Consider the following 23778-nt stretch of genomic DNA (forward strand, 5'->3'; position numbering starts at 1 on the left):
CTCACCTAGCACATGAAGCAAAAGCAAATGTTTGTGCAATTATGAAGATTCTAAGAGTACCATGTCTTAATTTTATAATGCTAATCTGATACCCATTTATTAGCACAGCAATAGCCAATGTTATGCCCTCCATATGATGTTGGACTACAACTCCCATCAGACTCTGCTAGCATGGCCAATGATAAGGAAAGATGGCGGGTAGCACACTGGGGCTGCCCCTGTCTTAGGCCACAATTCCATGAGAACCATACAATGCTGTTCTGTTCCTACAATGTTACTCCGATATCCATTTTTATTCTTTAACAAGCATATGGAAGTTCAGAAGATTGGACTGTTAGATAGTTATTAAATGCCATATAGGGATATGGGAAGTATTTCTTCTGTCTCCCAATGAGCACCATTACTTTGTAGAATCATTAAATACATAAAACAATAAATAGAAACACAGAACACAACACTGGACAGTATTGAAGCATTTTACAAGCAAAATATTTTACTGCTTTTTCCTAGTTGGGCAAAGGGTGGGATAAATGTGCTGGTTTACATAAAGACTGTACATCAGCAAAACCACATTTTATCAAAACTGTACTTTACATCATTAAGATATTGGAAGCCCACTGCCCTTTACAAGGAAATAACTGGCATTCATAACATTAAAAAACCCTTACACCTGCAGCAATAAATATGTGCGACTTGTTCATGACCCCATTTTATTATGGATGCAAGAGCACACTGAAATGTCAGCAGTGGTGGTGCTCTTGTCAAGATCTTTCACCTTCTAATTTAACAGTGAAGTGTTTACTAAGAAGTAAGTGGTCCCATTGAACTGGACATCACTCTGAATTTATCTGTTTAGGGCCTCCCTGTTTTGGATTTATGACTGTTTTGAATAAACCTACACTGTGATCACTAGTACATGTAAAAAGGATATTTATGCATAAATTATTGCATCAGAATGTGCATTCGAATGCACACAAATATCCAATCCATTGAAAATAATGCAGTATGGACAGGGAACATCTGCCTTATGATGCTTATCAGAATTATGCCACTTGCCCCTGATGCAAAATGTGATATGTATGTATGTGCAACCTTGTTTCTGTGCACATACCTCCTTATTTGGATTGAGGCACTAGGTTATGATGAAGAGAGTTTTAACAGCTATTATATTTACTCTTTTTATCCCAGCATCATGGAGCTAGTAACACACACCTGTAAATTCAGACTAACCTATCTTGTTTATCTTTTTACGTGCAAATGCACCTTTTAGCTCCTTGCTTTGCAGAAACAGAATTCTATCTTCCTTCCCTCTTTCTATAACTCTGATTCCAAAGCCTTACAAAATGAAAAAGCAGTTTATCTAGGCTGCAATAATAATAAAAAAAGAATATTAAATACCTTTGGCAAAAAATAGATATATTTAACAAGATTAGAAAAGCAAATAGTTATGCTGTCAAAAAGAGTATAAAAATGTACACAATAAAAAATATAAACAAACGCAATACTTGCAGGTCATAGTGAGAAGGATAAAGGCACTTCTTGGTTTCTGACCCTTTCCTCTTTTCTCACATATACTGACCATTCAGGTTTTCTAAACAACAGACACTTTACTGGAAGAAACCAAGAGAATGTGTCCGGTCATTTCGACTTGCATCAGTGAAAAATTGAGTTTAACTCAGAGTAAGACAGTCTGTAGGACAATTAACACTTTGATTTGAAATGTACAGGAGTTGCTGAGCCGAGTTAAGAGAGATTCCAGATGTTCTGAACTGTAAGAGAAGTAAGAGACTTGCAGAAGCAAGACCACCAGGAGAGTCCAGGTCCTGCCTAAGCACTGTCTTTTCCTATACTTCTAAAACTTAAACGTTTTAAATTCAATACGAGTAAGAGAGATGATATTATATCTATATATCTATATCTCTATATAGATATAAATATAGCTATAGACATAGGTATAGAATTGGGGTGGGAGAGTAATCCCTCATTGAAGCCTTCTGTTCATCCTTAGTAGTGGGCCTTCAGGTTACTGCTGTTACATTGCATACATCTCAGTTTGATTTCTTCTTTCTTTTTCTCCCCCAGAACTGTCAGTCCTGAACACTGAAGATTCTCAAAAGCAGACAACTGAGATTACAGAAGGAGATTAATGCACAAGCCCCAGAAGAGAATCAGCCACTGAGTGAACGTGCTGTAAAAGAAGCACACGAAGTTCCTTTTATCCTTCTGTATTCCCTTTACATACACAGTCACACTCCTCGTGATGGTCCAAAGGTACATCCGTCAAAGATTTATGCAATCCTTTTACGCCGCTCCTGGGCTTCAGCTGCAGGACCTGCAAAAGGAGGGTTCAATATAATCTTTTAAAAGGCCATGAAGTTCCTTCATTGTTAGACAGAATCTACAGTATTCCTTATTAGTAAACTGGAAGCCATCAGTGCATAACAGACAAACTCATGCTGGCTGCGCAAACTCATGCTGTAACCGTTACATGGTGTGTTACCTATGGGTGTTACACAGGCTGCTTCTAAAGGTGAGAATGTCTCTTGTTCACAGAAACGGGTCTGCTGAATGCTTCTGATATATGTCACATTCTCCAAACAGTGAGGTTTCTTCACTGCTTCTTGCAGTTCTCTATCAAAGCCAAAAATTACAATACAGTGGTACCTCCGGTTACGAACTTAATTCGTTCCGGAGGTCCGTTCTTAAGCTGAAGCCGTTCTTAACATAAGGCATGCTTTCGCTAATGGGGCCTCCTGCTGCTGCCACACCGCCAGCGTGTGACTTTTGCTCGCATCCAGGGCAAAGTTTGCAACTAGGGGCAACTACTTCCGGGTTAGCAGAGCTCGTTACCAGAAGCATTCGTAAGGAGGAAGGTACGTAACCTGAGGTTCCACTGAAGCTGTGTAAGGCACAGTTTTTATCCACACAAGTCTGCAAAAGCTTCATCAATGCCATCTTAATATGGAAACAACCTACAAGCTTAAGCTTAACCTGAAGTGAAGCACAATGCAACCATGACTGAACATCCACCAAGGCCCATGGCCCAGCAGGAGGTGTTAGGTGTTACCACTGCTGCTGTTTGCTGTTGCCACATGTTTACACATCTACCCTCTGCACACCTAGAAGGAATGTGCAAATGAGCAGTGACAACAGCAAGGATGAACAGCAACAGTTGTCACCACCACTTACTTTCTGGCTATCTCCCTAGCAAGCAAACAGCATCAAATGAGATCAGAAGTATGAAAGCCCACTAAAGTAGAAGGGTACATGTTGACAATATCTTGCCTAAAGGTCATGAAAAAATGGAGATGACACTGGCTTAATACCACAGCTGGGCTGAGAGGTCTTTTTCTTATAACCTCTCTGAAGAAGCATTGTTTGTGGCTTGAAATCTCAGGTGCCGCAATGTAAACATTTGTCCTAATAAAATTATTCTGCTAGAATATATGTGTGTGCGAAATTTTAAACACTTTAAAATAAGAAATAACACTATACCTCATGGTATTTTTTGGTAACCTTGGTAGGGACACACTGGCACTCACTGCAAGCATGCTGACAGCAGCCACAGTTTCCACCACAACGTTTAACCAGCAGGCAAAGTGGCCAAAAGATGGTGTCTGTTCGCTTCAGCTCTTCCCGTAGTGACACTGAGTAGTTGCGTGGAGTACAGCTGTACATTCGTACCTCCTCCTTCAGAAGATTCAGATCTACAACTGAAGCATTTAAAAAGGCAAACATTTTTGTCATTTATTCATCAAGTTTCAACAATAAAAATACCTGCTGCAAGTGAAGAACATCAAGCTGCTTTTAGGAGACAACAACCTGTCCTCAATGCCACCAAACCTTTCATTGAGTTACTGAACTAGTGGATTTCCACTGCAGAGCTTATGAAGTCTAAATTCTGGTAACACAAATGTTTTTTCTAAGTTAAGCTATAATCCTGGTCTATAAAGTCACAATTCTCAGTACTGAGTATATGTTCACTACCTGAAGGCTGAGTAGTTAAGCCTTTTATTGGGATGGATGGAAACCTCCAAATTACTAAGGGCCAACTGCAACTTTTAGAATTAGGAAACAACTTTCCTTCCATTTAAAAATGGCTAGACACTCTCATTGAGTGTTTCAAGATGTTACTTGAATCATGCAGCTTTGAGGCCAATGTTAGAAACTGAGATACAAAAGCTAGGAGCTAAATGGCACCTTCAACCTAGGTTATGGGTGCAACAATGGAATGTCTAGGCACTTTTTTTATAACAAGAATACAAAGCTGAAAACGAATGAACTGCAGCTAAAATATTATGTTCATTTCCCCCATGGTCTAGTCTTTCCCCTGCCCACCCCCCTAATATTCCTAAGAGGGTCTCTTCTCCAGTCTTCAGAGAGTAGGTGGAAGAGGGGAGGCAGAAAAAGGTCCTCCTTTCCTTCCACTCTGCTCTTTTAATCTAGCTGACACTTATCTGTCTGACTCTAATTATTCAGCATGACTTTGATTAGATCGCTAGTCATATTCTGAACGTTAAACTAAGCTTTTGGGGCTATGCATTTTATCGAAATTGTAATAACCTTAACAGAGTTTAAACCAATAGACAGACTCTGCATTATACTATTTGTATTTGGAAAACCAGATGTCATCACCTTGTCAAAGCACATTATTATAATACAATATGCACCTTTCTATGATACTACACTTTACATGAATAGGTTACCAGCAGTTTCACATTGTGAATGTATAATCAAGTCTTTGAAGTGAAAAAATTCCTGCATCCCTCTTTTCCTTTCCCATATCTGTCTTGCTCAAACTATGCTTTAACACATTGTAGGGCATAAGGCTAGTTGACAAAGTGTGTGTGTGTGTGTGTGTGTGTGTGTATTCCTTTACAATGTTTACTTAACCAAAAGAAAAGGTTATATGGATCTATTAAGTGAACTGAGCTACAAAACCTATTATAATTTGGAAATTTAAACACCCTTTGAACTGGGCTTCCATTCATTCATCAACGTTGACACAGTAGTCAAAAGAACGTTTCAGAAAAACCTCAGAAAGAACACAGGGTTGTTTGCAATGGCAAAGTAACTTCATGAATCAAAGCTATTACCTGAAAAACAAATCCAACCCAAACAGGGAAATGCTTAGACCGGGTGGCTTCAAATAAAAATGTTTGTCACTAACGCTAATTACTAAAAACAAATTTCTGCAAGTGGAATACATAAAAGCTTTGGCACACAGAAAAAGCTTTAGTAAGAATAAACTAGTAAGATTTGCAATAAGGTTTATTTTTATTTTATTTTTTTGAAATGCCCTTAAAATGAGGGAAAATAAAAAAATTAAAAATGAAAAGTTAATTGTAACTAACAGTTGGTATCCACAAGAAAGCTTCTATATGCTTTTATTGCCAGGCAGGATTCTAGCCTACTGCATATTGTATTTCATAACAAGTGTGGGAAGGAAACAGTTGCATGTTTGTTTGTATTAGAACTTTCTGATTATCCAGTTATTTTCCAATGAAGCCTGGGAATTTGCCTTTACAGGATTTTGCTTTCATTCCAAGGCAGAAAACTTCCTCCTTGCATAATGGGTCAAGGACTGTCTCCCTCATTAAACATGGTAGCTAAATGAAAAACAAGTTACTAATCTACTTCTAAAAGTCATAGATCTTTAAGAGCTCCGCAACTTCCAGAATAATAAAAACAGGAAAAATAAAAACGTATGCATCATGATGACTTCTTAAGAATAAGCTAGTCTTGCCATGAAATATACCCCAAGGAGTGATATTCTCACTGGGCAGAGGAAAACTATAATTCAAGGTACAGGAACCACTAAATCCAAAACCTTGTCAGGCTTCTGCTACCAAGGCAGAAGATGGGAAGAGAAGGAAGCAGTTGTTCCTTTGCCTCATTTCCCTTGATGTTTTTTTTTTAAAGATCCCCACTTGGAACACCTTCTTTTTGCCCCCTATGCTGTTGGAACATTCGCAGTGGAAGAGTCATAGTTGCAGACCCTCCTGGGGCAATTGGAGGAGGCTTCTAAAAGCAGGCATCCTGGATTGTGCTCTTAGTACAGCTTGACCATGGCACTCTTCCAGATATAAAGCGGTAACAACTGATCTGTGGCTGGGCACAGGACGTTCCACCTTGATAGGATTTAAAGGATGTAAAGAGTCTGAATCCATGGGCATCTATCTTACAAGTTCCATGGAGTATTGCTGACTTTTGAATTAGACAAAGCATGCAATATCTGAAAGAAAACCATCCCTCCTGTCCCTATCCTAATTTCATTCAAACTGAAAAAGGGGTTTCGTATTAAGGCTAGAATTAAGGTATTTTGATATTAGTATTTGTGTGAATTTATATAAATCGTGTCCTCCCTAAAAGAGGGCATGTGTTGCAGTGAGACCTGGAGACCAAACTCCAGGGTGGGTAAGACTGGATAGCCACAACACCTGATTGGTAGGTCCCTCAATGTTGGGTTCAATCTGGCCAATGGGGCGCAGTCCAAATGGATCGATGGACCTATATATACCCATGCAAGTGCCCAGAGCTTCCTGTTTTGGCTTGTGCATTCAGAACAGCTAAACAGCGTGTCCTCAGCGCTGCCTGAAAGGTTGCAGGGAGCTAGTTGAACCAGAGCCTATGCAACCACTCACCTTCTGTAATCAAGAAAGCTGTGGCCTAAATTCTGCCAAAAACCAAAACTAAAATTTGAGTCAAGTGTGACTTTATTTAGTGGGGAGGTCTCTGGGTCTGAACACACAACTAGGGAAACACAATGTTGTATGGACCTGAACTTGTTATGGTTTCTGCCAGAAGCATCATAATATAATCCATTGCTTGGATAATAGCAACTAACAAAATCTACAGCATTTGCAACAAAGATGGGTGCACACACCCAGTATAATTCATCCAGGTTTATTTTCACTGCTGCCAACAATAGTTGCTATAAAATTATTTACTATATCAAACAATAATGTTTAAAGCTGAAGTTGTATTTTCTGTTAAATAACATTTTCCACTTTAGTGAGATTTTTCAAAAAGGCATCACATGGTATTAAAAACCAAACACTGCGTTTCTGCAACAATTATGAATGTCTACAGCAAATACCATGTCATCTCAATGGGACACATTTTCTGCCTTAGGCTGTTGCATACTCTCGTAATGCAGTCTGAGGGTGGTCCTTTTAAGATGGATATGACTATACTCAGTATGCGTTTATTTAACAGCAATTCTAATTTAGTGTCCAATTAAAACTCTTTAAAAAGTTTTATGCTGATGGTGTTTTCTTTGTTGGGGTGGGGTGTTCACAGTTTTCCTGGATTTGGTTTTGTGTAGATGCCACCCAATGATGGGATTTTGATTTATCTAAGGTTTTAAAATATATATATTGGGAGGGGACTAGAAAGATGAAAATGAATATTCTAATCCTAATAAATAAATAAACAGAAAATGAATATTCTAATCTTAATAAATCCTATCGCGTGTCCACACATAGGATGCTGTAGTTACATTTTACATGCTGCAAGCAAAAAAGGACAGAGGCAGACATCTATGCTGTGTTCTAGGGATCAGATCAAACAAATGAAATAGGTTCTTGAAAGATTCAGCCTAGATCCAGTCTTAGCATATCCTTGCAATTATCAAAACCCTATATTTAACACTATTCAAGCAGTCATAGTTATGCTTGATTATCCTCTATGATAATGCATGAGAAGGGCAGGAATATTGTCCATTCCCTATCATTAAATATCAAATGCATTTAAAATTATAGCAGTTAGTGCCTAACAGCTAAATCAGATTTAGTCTGATACTAAATTCAAAGGGAAGTGAAAGGAAACTCTTTTTCAGTACTGCTCTCATGTAAGAAAACAGGTTCTAACACGAAAATTCAACTCTACTGGTTAAACAATTTAATTGCCCACTATTGTTTTGATAAGATAGAAGAGCAGAACTAAATAAATCTGCCCTTGAGGTTTAATGCAGCTGTTATTTTACCTTTCTCCCTTTCTACCCCCCAGAAAGGTTAATTGCTTCACTAGTCAACAGAGCTTTAATTGGCATTTAGGAGCATAAGAGTTGCCTAGTTGGGTCACAGTACAGGAGATTTAGTCCATTCACAGCACAATCACAGTATATGTGGAAGTAAGTGCCACTGAATTCAATGAAGCTTATGCCACAATGTGGGTACAGGATTGCAGTCTACTAGATCTCAACCACAAAATGGTTTTCAACAAGCCATGCAAAGCAGTGACCATCACCTATTACAGATTACATAGGAAATGGCAAGAATGCAAATACATTTGCTGACATTCTGAATGAGACAGAACTATGTTCATTAAAGGACCGCTCCTGTTGTTTTCCAAAATGCTCACTTTTTAATCTTATTTTCTACTTGCTACAACAATCACACTAGAAGCTATGAGTGATCATCATAACTAGTCTCTGTTGTGCCTATACAAAACATAGCTCGTCCACCGGTATTTGATATGAGGACAGCCCAGTTTCCCAATCACATTGAGTTACTTTGTTTAACCTCCATTCTAGTAAATGTTGGTGAATCAAGAACACTCAGTTAAAAGAGTAAAATAAGATGAAATGTAGTTCCAGAAAGTCCACAAAGCAATTTAATACTTGCATGCAATTTAATACTTGCATCAGCTGCTGGGTAACGACTGTGCAACTGTAATCAATACAAATAAAGAATACTTCATGCAAATTCCAACGAAAGATTAACATTAGCATGCCAAAACAAAGCACAAGAGATAAATCCGCTGGTTACCTCTAGATTTTCTTCCATGAATGTATGCTTTTCCAAGGAGCTGCCAGGTTGGTCTGTACAGGTCTTCCAAATCTAATTGCCATCTGTCTGGTTCAAGGTACTTGATAAGTTCCTCCACAGTACTAAATCCAGCAACAGCATTGTTTAGCAACTCTAATGGTAAAGCTGAAGGTGGTAATATTGTTGGGCTGGCAGATTCTGTCTGATGTTGTAAGGAGAAAAACAAGCATCTTAGGTGCATATAATGATAGTAGTTAATCTCTCTCTCTCTCTCTCTCTCTCTCTCTCTCTCACACACACACACACACACACACACACACCATGATATCTGTTGAGACCAATATACCTTTAATCTATGGAAAAGCCTTCCTAGAGAAGTTTGCCTAGAACCATATTTATGATCTTTTTTGCTCCCAGGTGAAGCCTTATAATTCACCAACACCTTAAAAACTCCTGGGCTTTTCATTCTATGGCTTGCGTTTTGCTATATATCTGCCAGAAATAACATTTGTTATGCTTTTTATTGTTCTATGTTGTATTTTGGTCTTTAAATTTCTACAAGGCAATCAGACAACATATTTTTTTTTTGGGGGGGGGAGTTTTCATACAAACACTGTCAATAAATGCAAAGTCAAGTGAAAAATAGTGATAATCTAGGACTAGTCTGATCATCTCCATGTTTTCTTAGGCATTTTACTGTTCTCAATGGGGCTTACTCCTAGATAAATCTGCATAAGATTGCAACATATTTATTTTGCTTATTATATAGTTTCCTCTTATTTTCATCACACAGTTCACTCTTACCAAAGCTGGGTTATAAAACAAACTATTGTACAACTTTGGCAAATATACTCAATAGACTGACACAAAATGATAAATGGTACGTCAGTAAACAATTAAAGTTAATGGCACTCTGAGGCTTTGAAGGAAAAACATAATTCCATTACATGCAATTAATCCCTGCAAAAATGCCAACACATACATTTGTCATGTATTTAGCATTAGTAAAAGCTGTTTTGATGAGTGAGCAGAATTGGTCTATATATTTTGTTGAGCAATTATATGAAAATACCAGCAGTAAGAGAGACAATATTCTCAGTAATAGAAACCTAGATTGCAATATGCCAACTGTTATGTACTGAAGTTCTCACCCTGGGCCAGCAGGGGAATACTGTAGATAGTTATGCAAATGAAGGATCGAAAGTGACATTCAGTGATTGGATAGTTTTAGAAATTTGCTACAGTTACATTGTTCTGGAGCTCTATATAAGCAGGCTGACTGAGCTCTTCAGTTCAGCTCTGTTCTGTTCTGGCCTCGGAATAAACAAGAGCTGTTTGAAGAATCGCTGTGTCGTCTGATTTGTTCACCCACAACTTAACACCAACAATTGAAAGCAACCGTGGCTCATGGCTATAACAGTTGATGATATGCATTCAAGATTCCCCATTCCAGTTTCAAAAGAGCTGTTCAAAATCTCTTACTGCCAACAGAAGTAACCATCGGTACAGGCATGGTTCTGGATCACAAGAACTGCTACTTCTACCGTTAGAGCCTGACATCCATTTTTGCCTGGTCAATGGCAGCTTGATTTCTGTACTCCCAGCTCCAGCTCAAGCCCAGCTAAAGGACAATTCTCAATCCCTAACTCCAGGTTGAAGAATGCACATGCCATGTCTGAATTCTGGAAAGATTCACCTACACTGAGCCTTGGAAAAAAATCCAGTGTTTCTGCTTTCAGGATTCTTAAATATAGAATATTGCTTTGTAAGGATTTTCACATAACTCTACGAAGATATTAAGGGACGCGGGTGGCGCTGTGGGTTAAACCACAAAGCCTAGGACTTGCCGATCAGAAGGTCGGCAGTTCGAATCCCTGCGACGGGGTGAGCTTCCATTGTTCGGTCCCTGCTCCTGCCAACCTAGCAGTTCAAAAGCACGTCAAAGTGTAAGTAGATAAATAGGTACCGCTCCAGCAGGAAGGTAAACGGCATTTCTGTGTGCTGCTCTGGTTCGCCAGAAGTGGCTTAGTCATGCTGGCCACATGAACCAGAAGCTGTACGCCGGCTCCCTCGGCCAATAAAGAGAGATGAGCGCCGCAACCCCAGAGTCGGTCACGACTGGACCTAATGGTCAGGGGTCCCTTTACCTTTACCTTTATGAAGATATTGAATATTTGTTTACACACAAACATGCATGACTTATGTGGGCACTCCTAAATTTCAAAGATCCAGCCTTGCCCAGGAAGGAGACCGATTTCTTTCTTTAAGTTTCACTTTACAGTTTGGGAAATATCTGATCACAATTCTCAGTTATTGTCATTACCGAAAAGACAGGTAGTGGAGGTCATAGTGAGAAGAAGCTCACTGGATGAGTCAATTCAGTATGTTGTGGGGGCAAAAGAGGCAAAGTCTGTGATAGAAAATGCTACAGGAGAGCAACTGAAAATAAAGCAGTAGTCAACAGGGCATCCTGATTTTTGCCAATTAGGGCAGGATGCAATAAAAATATATACCGAGAAATCTATTTACATTCATTTAAAACATCTTTAAATACTAGATAGTTCCGAATATTTTATCTCCGCCATAGTACTGTATGGGAATAGGAGAGCAAACTATAAGTCATGTATAAATACTTTAGGTCTGCCGCTGCCTTATAGTGAAGCCAAAAATGACAATTAGTATTGGATCAAGTGGAATTTCCTGTTCTGCTATTTATACGGCATTTTCCTGCACACATTTGAAGCTATCAAAATATAGTTGGCTTCAATGCAGAGAAAACCTTTTCCTGCAAGACCTTTGTGCTTTCATTGAGGGCAATAAAAACTATGCTCTGAAAACCTAAACGGAGCAAAAATATTAAAATAAAGATTGTCTTGATTATTTGTACAGGAAAACCCTTCAGAGCAAATAAAGATTCTGCCATTAGCAGCTTTTAATGAAACAGTCAAAGGACAAGGACATAATTCATTACTCCACCAATTCTGTAAGTCATATTGAAGACACCACCACTATGCTGGAAGACATTATTAGGACAAGGCAACTATGTATCTTGGAAACTTAGTTTTTTATTTCAAAGAGATGCAAGGATGATAATATTCCTGTATTGCAGGAACCTGGACTCAATGACCCCCATAGTCCCATCCAAGTCTACAATTCTACGATTCAATGACTAGTTTTGTAACACCTCTACAACCCACTCCTCTGCCTTCATTGCATACTCAAGTAGCTGTCTAGCTGAACTTTTTGTATTGCTCAGGTTTTAACATCTAGTCCAGAAAATGGAGTTTTAGATCTCCCTGCGACTCATTTACAAAGCACTTTGAGGGTAAAGTTGCTTGCCTCCCTAACAATCTTGTTGCCATATTTACATTCACTGCAGTCTCCAGTGAGGACTAGCACAGCATCACATTGGAGTAGATCAATGTACTCCATGGTGGGGCTGCCCTCAAGGTTGGTCTAGAAGCTGCAGCTAGTGCAAAATACAGTGGCATAACTGCTCACTGGGACAGACTATTGCCCCTATGTTATGTGACTGCTGAAAGAAGTGCATTGGCTGCCAACTAGCTGCTGAGTTAAGTTCAAGGTGTAGGTGCACAAAGCCCTACAAAGCTTGGGACTAGGGTAGCTAAAAGATGGTCTTGCCCCATATACACCCAGCTGATCACTATACTCTGCAGGAGTCAGCCTTCTACAGATGACATCTCAACAGTAGGTCAGCTCCTTATGATATATGAGCTGAGCCTTTATTGTGGCAGCACCTGCTCTTTGGAACTCCTTGCTATATATCAAACAGGAGGTGTCTCTATTGCTTTTTGGTACCTAATGAAGACCCTCCTTGTTCAATAAGTCTTAAGTGGAGATCTTTATTTCAGCCTGTATCTGTACTGGATTTCATTTCATTTATTTTTACATATGATTTTTAAAAAGGTTTTATGGTTAATATTTTTACTGTGAAATCATGCCAATATATTTTATCTGCAGCAAATAATAAATGAATGTAATATATTTATAATGGTAAAAATGGGCTTTTCAATCTGGAAAGAACCACTCTGTAGCATACCTAGATGTTGGCAAAGTGTGAACAAAAAGAGTTTCTCAGCATATAATCCTGCAAGCTGAGAATTTGATCTATGTGATCCCGGCTGTTATCCTCACCTGGAAGCAAGTCCCATTGAATTCAATGAAGCTCACTTCTCAATAGACATGTATTTAATTTCTCTGTAAGGTGGTAATATGTAGTTCTGAAACTGACACACAAACTAGTGTAAAAAAGATACAAATAGGAAGCAGTGCTGCCTAAAGTCAAATTTCAGTGGCTTCATTGAAAAGAGATTGATGTGATCATGGCCAAAAATAGACTTGAAGAAATATGTCAGTGTTGTAGGAGTGAATTAACGAAGATGCTTCCTGCCATTTTTCATTTAAGCTTTTTATCACCAAGAAGTTCTTCAACAGTAAATTGCAAAAATTAATTACTTAATAAATATATCTTTATTCTTTAATGAAAGAGCCCAATTTTCTATTGCAGCTAATAATATCTGAATTATTACTGCTTTCAAAACAGTTTTGCTTATCTTCTGGTAAGTACGTGGCCATATATTAGCTATTTTCTTGCCAATATAAATTCAAATATTTCTCATTTACAGTGAGTCGTTCTTTCCCGCTCCAGACGTACACATACTCTTCTCAGAGAATGTAAGTTTACCTTGTGTGTCCTAGCAACACATGCAAAATATTTTAGTCTCTGAACTTCAAAAAGATAAAAAGCCTCAGCTTTCCTAAGCCAAATATATACAGCAAGTTAAAAACTGATAAGATGCCTTTTCACCCAGCACATAACTCCAGCATGGTTAGTTAGGAATGTTTATTGCGCTTACTGTACTTTTATACAGTAAGAAACATTAATTCAGCATGGCGAGGGGGGGAGTGTCTTCCAAGTTAATCTTAATGAAATATATCTATATTCCTATTTAGCTATACCAAAGCTTTATGCATTAATCTGAATGTTAAATATTTTAAGAAGATGGAGAACTGGCATTTCTGGCAGGAACAACATTGCTGGACACACTAATGCCCTGGAATAATTTATTTAACATGGGGTTTTTTTAATACTCACAACTAACTAAAACATTTCATTTAGAAAAGCTTGCAATAAGGAGTTGCTTTATGCTATTCCTTTTAAGTAAGACTGATGGAAGGAGGGAAGACTGGATATATGTTGTGCTTTTATAATGGAATATGGAGGATCTTTACAGAAAATGCACACTTATTCTAAGTAACAAAGTGAAAGGATAGCCTAGAAATAAAATCTGTGACAAGGTTGAAACTGCAGGAATTCGATGCTTATAAAATGTATCCTAACAAGCCTTGGCACTGTCAAGTACAGTTCACTCAAAGTTCTAAAGAGGTTCCAGTAAATTGTGATCTCATATCTTAAACCAAGCCAGATACCATCTTTTTCATTAGAAATCATTATATATCTATGCATACAAGAATTAACATGCAGTTTGAGAACAAAATTCTTATTTCACTTGGGGAGGGGATAAACAGGCTGTTATAGCCATGTAAATCACATCCCATTAAGATGGTGGCGTCAACCTCATAAATAGATTTTAAACAAATTCTGGACTGGTGTCTAAGCAGAAAGCTCCAGCTGTCTATGCTCAGGCAATGAAACATATCTAGACAATCACCTCTTAATCCAAACCCATGCAGGAGAATTTTGTTGCCAATGTTGTTGGTAAGAAGGCTAACAACCGCCAAGGAACTAAGGAAAACTAAAAGTAAGTACTTTCTTAAAGTATTTGTAAAGCCATCAACTATTTGCTCAAATAAGAATAATTATAAAGAAGCAAAGTATGGACGGAATAAAAAACAGGATTAATGCCAAATCATCGGGATAAAATGTGCAGCAACTGCACTCAGGAAACATGCCATTTATATACACACATCTCAGGCCCAGAACATATCTTTAGATACCAGCCCCATCTCTATTACCATTAACACATAAATTCTTTTCCCAACATAAACAAGCCATTCAATGCTTCCCTCTCACTTTCCTAGCAGAAAACAAAACTTTTTTTTCCCTTTCACAGCTGCCCCTCCTTCTTGCTATAGCAAAAGTTCTCCATCCCAAACATTTCCTAGACTTAATTTATGCTAAGGCTCAATAAACCTCAGCTCAGAAATCTGTTTTCAACATCAGCGCTGAGTTCCGGAATGGGGGGCAGTACTTATGAGCATGTGCAAAGTGCTTTCCACTTTCCTCCAAACTACTGTCTATTGACCCACTTGGCATTTAATAGTCGGTTGTCGTCAAGCTTGTTCTTAGCAGCGGTTTTCATGAAAAGGGGGTGAAGCCACAATAATTCTCCTCAATAATGTAGCACACACTTCAACATCCCAATTCATAAAATAAAGATGCATTTTCTCTCTTTTTAAACATATTTTATTAACATAGTGGAAGGAAGAACTTTCATTTTAAAATGTTCATCGACTAGTAAATTAAGAGAGGTCAAGCAAGGACTTCCCTTTTCTAGACTCCTCTTCCTTCTGTGTACCAGCCCTATAAGTTTCTGCTGCAACTTCCTTCCCTTTAACCAATTAACAAATCAGTTATCTCTTATCACCTGCCTCTTCCTTGGGTCCCCCCCCTTTTTAACAAACTTTGTAAATTTTGAAGAAATAAAGACAATTAGCCAATACTCAATGCACCCATTTTGCATTAAGTACTTTGGGAAGCTTTGGAATGAAAAGTTCAAAGAAGGAGAATTTGACATTTGCTTTTAACACATTTTATACCAGTCTCAGAGAAGTATATTAAGAATGCAGAGGTTTGTATAGAACTTTTGTAGACAGTGTCTTCATGATGCTAATTCCTGGGCTACAGCTTTAGCTAACATAGGTATGTATTATGAGAGAGAGAGAGGGGAAAAACATACAGCTGAGGCAGAAAAGTTTATAAATATAAATCTTTATCTCTATTTCACAGAGAACATTTAAAAGCTTACCAGAACAAACAATCTGAGATACCACTTTATTATCCTAAAAGGCTATAAATGAGCTGTACCCAGTAGTAACAAAGTCTTTGCGTACTTATATGATGGGGATGTGGTCAGCCACAATTAAAGGATGCTTTCCTTTCAAGAGCTTTAAAAAAAACTACTCATATGAATCAAAATATGGGAAACTTTATCAAAGCTAAACCCAAAGTAAGTGGCTAGCTGCAATGTGCTTGGAGTCTGAGAACATGTTTGTCTTTCTCAGATTTCACATAGCAGCCTGCTTGTGAACTGATTACTTTGCAGTGCCACTGGGAGAGAGTGATCAATGTATCATATACCACAGGAAGGATGCAGTCATCTCTGAGCACTCATCTCAACATAAAATTGAAAATTAATTGCACTTGGCACATCCTTCTAAGAGAGCCACTATATGTCGAGTTAGGCATTAATCAGCTCTAACCGTAAATCTATTTGTGAAATCCACTTCACAGAACTGCATCAGGGAGCAGGCGACAAATAGTTTATGAACTATATGTGATATTTGGTGTACTTTCTAGAACTACTGAGATTCTTGAAACCACACTTTTATTTGTTTTTGTTTTTAAAATAATGATTGGTTTTGAAGTACTGTATTGTGTGTTACTGTTGCTTTAGGAATGGAATATGTTTGTTGGAAACAACCCTGAGGTAACTCTGTGTGATGAATGGTGGTCTGTTATTTGGTAAATAAATAAATAAAAGTGTAGTGCAGCAGTGCAGGAAAAAAAGCCCTGAAACATTAAAGAGCATCAGCTGATTTCATCCAAAGGCCCAGGATAAAAGGTATGTATTTACTTGGTGGAAGAAATTAGTCAAAGGGAATTCCATAGCCAGTGGAACTCTCTGCAAGACTTTCATTTCCAGGACAGATAACCATATATATGCCTATTGTACATAACACATGAAAGGAAGAACAGCCTCCGTTTGTTTCAACATCTGCTACTGTACATTGAGGTTTCACTAAAATGGTTCATAGCCACTGTTAGATCTATCTTCCACAAGTTTGCCTGCTGTTTCCCCCCCAAAAGCAATCTAAATTACAATGAATTCCATGTATTAAATTCTCCCTCTCTTCTCCTCCTACCAACTCCATTGGCTGATCACAAGTTCCTAGAGTTACATATGATTTAGGAGCGTTTCTCTGTATCCACTCTTTCAATTATCCACTATTAATTTGTCTAATATTTTTTCAGAGCCACATTTGGAACTGAAATCAGAGCACGCAGTGGAAATGAATTTTGTAAGTTAATTCTTCACTCAAGACTCTCTTTTTGCCTTCCTTGAACCTACTACCAGTACATTACATGGATAACCTGGATTTCTAGTATCATAAAAAGCATATATGTAAATCATATGTAATCAAAGCATTTAGCTATCTCCTGTGCCAATTTGCTTCATTTCACACTTATTTTGAACTTTAGCTGCTAAACTAGCAAATCTTATACTAACAGAATTGAAAGACTAACTGGAAAACAATAAAAAATCAACTCAGAATTAATGTTCTGGGTGATGTAACATAGTGCAGATTAACAATAATATTCAGGAACTCTTAGGCAAGGATATGGGACTTCAGATCAGCCACTGTGTAAAAGCAGGAGAAAAGGTGCAAAGCCCAAGTCTCCTACCCTTCTTCAGCTATCTTTACAGCATGAAAGGACAAGAAGTTTAAAAGGATCTGGGGACTACTGAAAAAGTTTGAAAGGAAACACACGAAGGACTTTGTTTGAAAGATTAATTTGAATGTCATTGTGTTTGCCTTCCTAGGCGGGAAAAGAAAAACGATTTATGAAGTCTTGAGCAATAAGGGTCTGGGTCATGACATATTTTCATTCAGAAACTATTCTTGTTCATCGTTCATAGAAGACTTTTTCTGTTTGGTCCCTACTCCCTCCCCGTTTGGCTGTAAAAGCCAAATGTTTCTAGTGGTTTGGCAATTAATTCTAAGTATAGTAGTACACCCCTAGTGATATGGCTTCCTATGGCCTACTTCCATGCAACCCAGTATGCGTCTCTCTCCTACACTGAGGTGGGTTAAAACACTGCTTCTAAAAACATGCATGTATTTTTCAGATAGTTTAAAACAGTGTTGGATCCTCAGTAGACTAGATGTGTTAATTCACATTATGGATATGCAGTACTCACACGTATTCCACATACCACAGTTGGCCAACACAGCAATACTGTTACCTACTCCCTTCTCTACTGAATCACTCTCAACTGCACATGGTCACATTTGTGTGTTTTTTTAAAGATATTTATTGAAATTTTAAACAGTAAAAGAAACCTTCCAATCAAACCTTAAAAGAAACATCATCATCACACTCAAAACAAGACAGAAAAATACAGCAAAAAAACCTTAAAAAGATAGGAAATAAAGAAGAAGAAAAAACATGAAAAAAGACATAAAAATCCAATTTTTTACTTGTTATTTTCATAACCCTTCTTCCTGACTTCCTCACATCTCCCTTTTTTGTGTTCCTTTTTACACAACCATGTTCAGCAAATATCTTACCCTCTTTCAAATCTTGATCTATATTATAGATTTCACCCCAATGTGTCTCCAATTCTTCCCTTTTGCACATGGTCACATTTGTTCCCTAGGCTTCTGTTCTCACAGTTGTTTTTTGAGGTTCTGAGAAGCAAGCTCAAATGTTTGTTTCTCCATACATATTCTCAGACTGGTAGCTGTACTGCTACCCCTGGCAGGAAAAAGATGCTTCATCAAGGCCTACAGTGCCTGCCACCACATACCCCTGTATTGTCCCAATAGAAATTACTTGCAAAGGAAGGCAGTAGAAGACTCTTTGGAAAGTATCTTTATCTAACCACTATTGGGACAGGCCTTGCATGGCATTTGAGCCAATGTTCTCATGACCTAAGTGAGAATGAGACTCCTAAACCAACAAGTCAGTTGGTTTTATAGACTATTTACTATATACTGCTCTGAGGTTTTAATGAACTATCCCTGCTGGTTCTTCTTTTTGCCAATAGAGTTGAACAGTGATTGGCCTCGAATAGAAATGAATTATTACCACATATTTTCTGAACAAACTTAGCATTATTATGCCCAAAATGAGAAACAAATAACCTGGGTGAGGGCTTAAAAAACCCCTCAAAAACAAATGGCAACTGCGTTACAAAATTAACTGATCTATTTCTGGTTATCCTTCTGTCTCAGCTTTCAAGTTAAAACTTTTTTTCCCCACCACAAAAATACTTATACATTCAGTATACCCACAGATTTATTCCTAATGACCTTTAAGGCATATGCTCCAAGAGAGTTGGAGACTTTAATGCTAGTGCCATTTCCCCCCATTCAGGTCATAACATGTTCTGTAATGTGTAAAATTTTATAAAGCAATGAGTCGCCTAGTAAAACTTTCTCCTTCACAGAATACCTCAAGGCATACTCCTTCCCTCATCAGTCCCAATATCTGGTCTTGTGTTAGCTGAACCCATTTATTTCTTTAAGGTATTTTTTCTTTTTAATTTTATGCAAACCACCTACTGAATTTTTTTTATTAAAGGGGCTTATAAAAGTATTTTAAATAAATAAGTATTTCAACTTCAGAAGTGCCTTAAAGACTTTTAAAAAATAAGTGTATAATTAAATTAATCATAAAATTAATGGTCTAGCAGCATATACAGAACTTCATCAAGGACAAGAAGTAAAAAAGTAAATGTACATAAAATAAAATAAAATAATAAAACTCACACAAAATACACTGAGGAACTGAGCACCTTTACTTGTAACACTAAAGATACAACAATATCTTGCAGAACCAGGCCAAGGGAAGAAATAAGAGACAGGACATCAGTACTGGATGAAATATGTCACAACTATTATTGATTACAGATTTAAGTAAGCTTTGGCAAAGACACTAAGAATGTATGTGGCATCAATGTATCTGGCTGGTTGATAAAAAAAAAGGCTGGGTCAATCCTGGACTGACACTTGCTCTATGACATACATCAATGGGGCAATCCCATCAGGATCCCATTTGGAAGGATACTATGGCCCATCAGTCCTCATGTGGACTCCTAGAAAGAGACACCCCTTTCCGGACCCCAACAGGCTAAGGATCCAACTCAATTCTTTATCCCCGCCAAGTTGTGACAATTGCTATGAGGTGGGCTAAGACTGGCTAATTTTGATCTTGTTGATCACAGCAGGTAGCACAAAAGCTCAGTAGAGTTAGTATTATCTAGAGAAGTAGTTACTAACCTGTGGCCTTCCAGGTATTGTTGGGCTTCAAATTCCACCAGCCCCAGCTATCATGGCCAGTGGTATAGCATTATGGCAGAGGTAACCCAGGAACAGCTGGTGGGGGCACAGGTTAGCCACCCCCTTTTTTCTAGGAAGAAAACAATTTTGTTACTACAACTTTTACAAATACCTCTCAATATATTGTAGTAACACAATTGTTTTCTTCCTAAAAGAACGACAGATTTTCATGCCAACAAAGTACTACATTTCAAAAATGAACTGTGTAAAAATAAGCAATTAAAATAATTTCTACTGATTCATATTTCATGTAGAATAATCAGGGAATTACTGAACCAAACAGAAGAGACATTCTTGGCTGAGACATGTCCTTGGAGTTTAAACACTTTTTTTTCTTTTTTTTTTTTGCTTTTTCAAAACACCCTCGGATTTCATAAGAAGAAATCTCTATAATGTGTTATAAAGACATGTTATGAAATATTAATCTATTTTCATAGACAAGTCTGCTAGAGCTACGTAAAAAATATCTGTGTTCAGAGCCATTTTAACAAATATTGAACATGTTCTATTATGCTTACATCCCTGCTCTCAGAGCACTGAACACATAACTCTAAAGTACATCAGGGATGCTTTTTAAAATTCCTAGTAGCCCATCCCCCAATTTTCATTGGGATTACAGTAGTGAGGGATGGTTTAACGCTTTGCTTGTGAACCATAATCCCAACAAATTTATTACTTTCTTGTTTATTATTAGTCATGGAAAGGGATGCTCCCTTTGGCACTAATTAGAGCTCTTGCCCTTGGGTAATAGCCGTGTGTGTGTGAATTGGACTAGAAATATTATATAATATCAGACTGATACATCTAATCAACTTATTAAAAACATGAGGAAAATGCATATACCATGTCTGTGTTTATTAGACTTGGCAAATCACATGAATTCACAATGAATTCACAATGGCATATGGCATATAAACTGATAAAAATGCAAAACTGATAAAAATGCAAATAAAAGTTGTTTAATGAAGAAGTGTATATCTTTAAGGCAAATATTTTCTTTTTAGAAAGAAGACAGTTCCACTGCCTTAAGTTCTAGTAGTAAGGAGTGACTAATTAGCTTTATACTGAATATCTGCATTAAACTACAGCTCCAGTTGCCTCAGGCTGAGAAATGTTTCTTAAGCCAATAATAACAACCCAGCGCAAATTGCTATCTTTCTAAATGAATGTCTGGTACATATACAAAGCTCAAAACATTTCAGAAAATACATTTCAAACTAGGTTGGTCATTCAGAAGCTTCTTGGATTTCCATCTTCCATCTCAGCTTCCATGCAAGAGGGGTAAAGTGAGTTTCTTGTAAAGAAAATTTGGCATGATCTTGAATGACAAATGACATACTACCAGGTGCCAAGATAGACTGGGGGGGGGGATCTAGCCACCCCCCCAACTTCAGCTTCAACTGGAGCTGCTTTGTTCTCAGTGCCCCGAATAATTAATAACTCCTTTGGCAATCAGTCATGCATTCCTTAATGGCACTTCAGGCATCAAGTGTCCCATTCACCCGCTCCCCCCCACCGAAGTAACAATAGACTTTACTACACTGGGTGGGTGTTCTATGCCAAGCTTGTAACTGACATAATTTAAACTAAACAAGTCGCTAGAAGGAATATTACCCAGACCCAAATTGGAATTTTTTATCACGTCTGTTTACATAGCATACTGTTGCTATGTAAATCATATCAGTATCGAAGAGACTTGGGCTAGACTTTCTTAACGTAATTTTTGGCAAGTCACTTCCTTCCTTGCATACCGAGGGAACCTATGTACACTAATGCTATTATGTACCCCAAGACTTAAAATGATTGCGTGGATCCAAAGATGGGTAATATGTCACCATATTTTTTGTCAGTATATAAAATACTGTTTCCAAAGACCTTTATATTCGAAGTGATGTTTTCAGGAATGCATTACCAATGAAATGCTAGGATGAGCTTGTGGTAGAAAATAAAACGTTTCTATTTCTCATTTATTCACAATATTATTATGAATGTCAATATTCTTAGATCAGGTGGGTTTCCTTATAAGTGTAAATGCTTAGAGGAGAAAGCAATGAAATATTGTTGCAAAATAATGACCTAAATTTTGCACTAAGTTGGCTGATTTACCAATTATCCTTCAGATGCTTAATAGACTTAGAAGTTGTTCTTCAAGAACAGTTTACTAAAATTAAAAATATTGTAGCAGATACTTTTCTTTTTTTTAAAAAAAACCCATACTTTCCAGTTCTGAAAGTGGTGGAAGATGTTCTTTTCACTGTGTGTGGTCTCCAATAACAAATAAAAATGCACACTGTTCAATTTCATTTTTCTTAGTTTGTCTTTAGTCTATTTTCTCTCAATCTATTCTGTCTTTTCATCTTCAAGAATTTAAGCAGGAAGTGATGTTTTACCAGTTAGGGACAATTCATTAAAATGTGTTTCTTTTTTTAAAAAAAATATGTTATTGACTTCAGTTTAACATTTCAAAATAAACATTTTACATAATATCATATAATCAATGACTTCCCTCATTCCCCTTCCATGGTTCATTTTGTTTGTCTATTACACCTGCATATTTTAATATGACAATTTTAGTCAGTTCTCCAATCGTACAACACTCAAATATTAATTACACAGTAGGGTTTATCTTAATGCTGCCAGCATTTTCAACTGTGTACAGTTATTTTCCACATACTCAACAAAAGATTCCCACTCCTCTTTAAATACATGTTCTTCTTGCTCTCTTATTCTGTACGTTAGACCTGCTAGTTCCGTATATTCTATCATCTTAAGTAGCCAGTCCTCCTTACAAGGGACCTCCCGCACTTCCTATTGTTGCATACATAAATAAGTTTTTCTAACACCGGGGAACTTCTACCTGAACTAATCCTAACAATAATGCCTCTGGGCTTTTTGGGAAAGTTATATTAAACATTTTTTTCATCTCATCATAAATCATTTCCCAATACTCTTTAACCTTTTTATATGACCAACGCAAAATAAGTTTCAAACATGTTATAATGTGGTGAAGAAAATGTTGAAGATTCATTTTGTGAGAAAACCAGAAACTTTTCTTTTAGGTATAATGGGTAGGGATGTACCTACTGAACGGGGGGGGGGGGATTGTTTATGTATGCTACCACAGCTGCTTGAATGATTTCTGCCCAAAGATGGAAGGAAGAAACCGTTCCGATTAAGGAAGATTGGCAGCTAATGGAATATGCAGAAATGGCAAAACTCATCGGAAGAATAAGAAATCAAGAAGAAAGACTTTTAAAAATAGAATGGGGAAAGTTTATTTATTATTTAAGGACATATTGTAAACAAATTAAAACATTAGCAGGATTGATATAATCATTAAATTTGAAATGATTTTGTTCTTTTCGTCTAAAATGTTTGTAAAAATTGAAAATGAAAAAATGTTTCAAACACACTTCAGCTCTCTTTCATCATAATTCTGTGGTTCCTGTGTGGGATGCATATCCCAGAGGCCATAGGATCCATCATAAGCTCCTCTCAGAGAGAGGGGGGGGGGTGTCCTCTGAAATGGAGATCCAGTGTAAGATGCCTGCTATGTGAAGCTATAGAAAGGTCCACCACCAGTTCCCCTCTACTGTTGGAGGTCTGACTTTGGACAGGGTGAAGAGAACAAAGAGGGTGCGTTCCAGAGCCATGCCTAGAGAAAGATTCATAGCTCTCC

General features: G+C 37.5%; 1 protein-coding gene across 1 annotated transcript in view; it reads right to left on the reverse strand.

The window, feature by feature from the left end:
- Nucleotides 1-467: 467 nt before the first annotated feature.
- PDGFC (platelet derived growth factor C) overlaps nt 468-23778 on the reverse strand; it is a 102762-nt gene continuing 79451 nt past the window's right edge. The window contains exons 4-6 of the mRNA XM_083520129.1: nt 8772-8973; nt 3496-3713; nt 468-2332 (exon numbers count right to left, since the gene is read on the reverse strand). Of these exons, the coding sequence (XP_083376255.1) occupies nt 2216-2332; nt 3496-3713; nt 8772-8973 (537 nt within the window). The 3' untranslated portion in view covers nt 468-2215. The remainder of the gene's footprint in view (nt 2333-3495; nt 3714-8771; nt 8974-23778) is intronic.

The sequence above is a fragment of the Podarcis liolepis genome (genome assembly GCF_965112155.1).
Source record: "Podarcis liolepis genome assembly, chromosome: 9".
Lineage (NCBI taxonomy): Eukaryota > Metazoa > Chordata > Lepidosauria > Squamata > Lacertidae > Podarcis > Podarcis liolepis.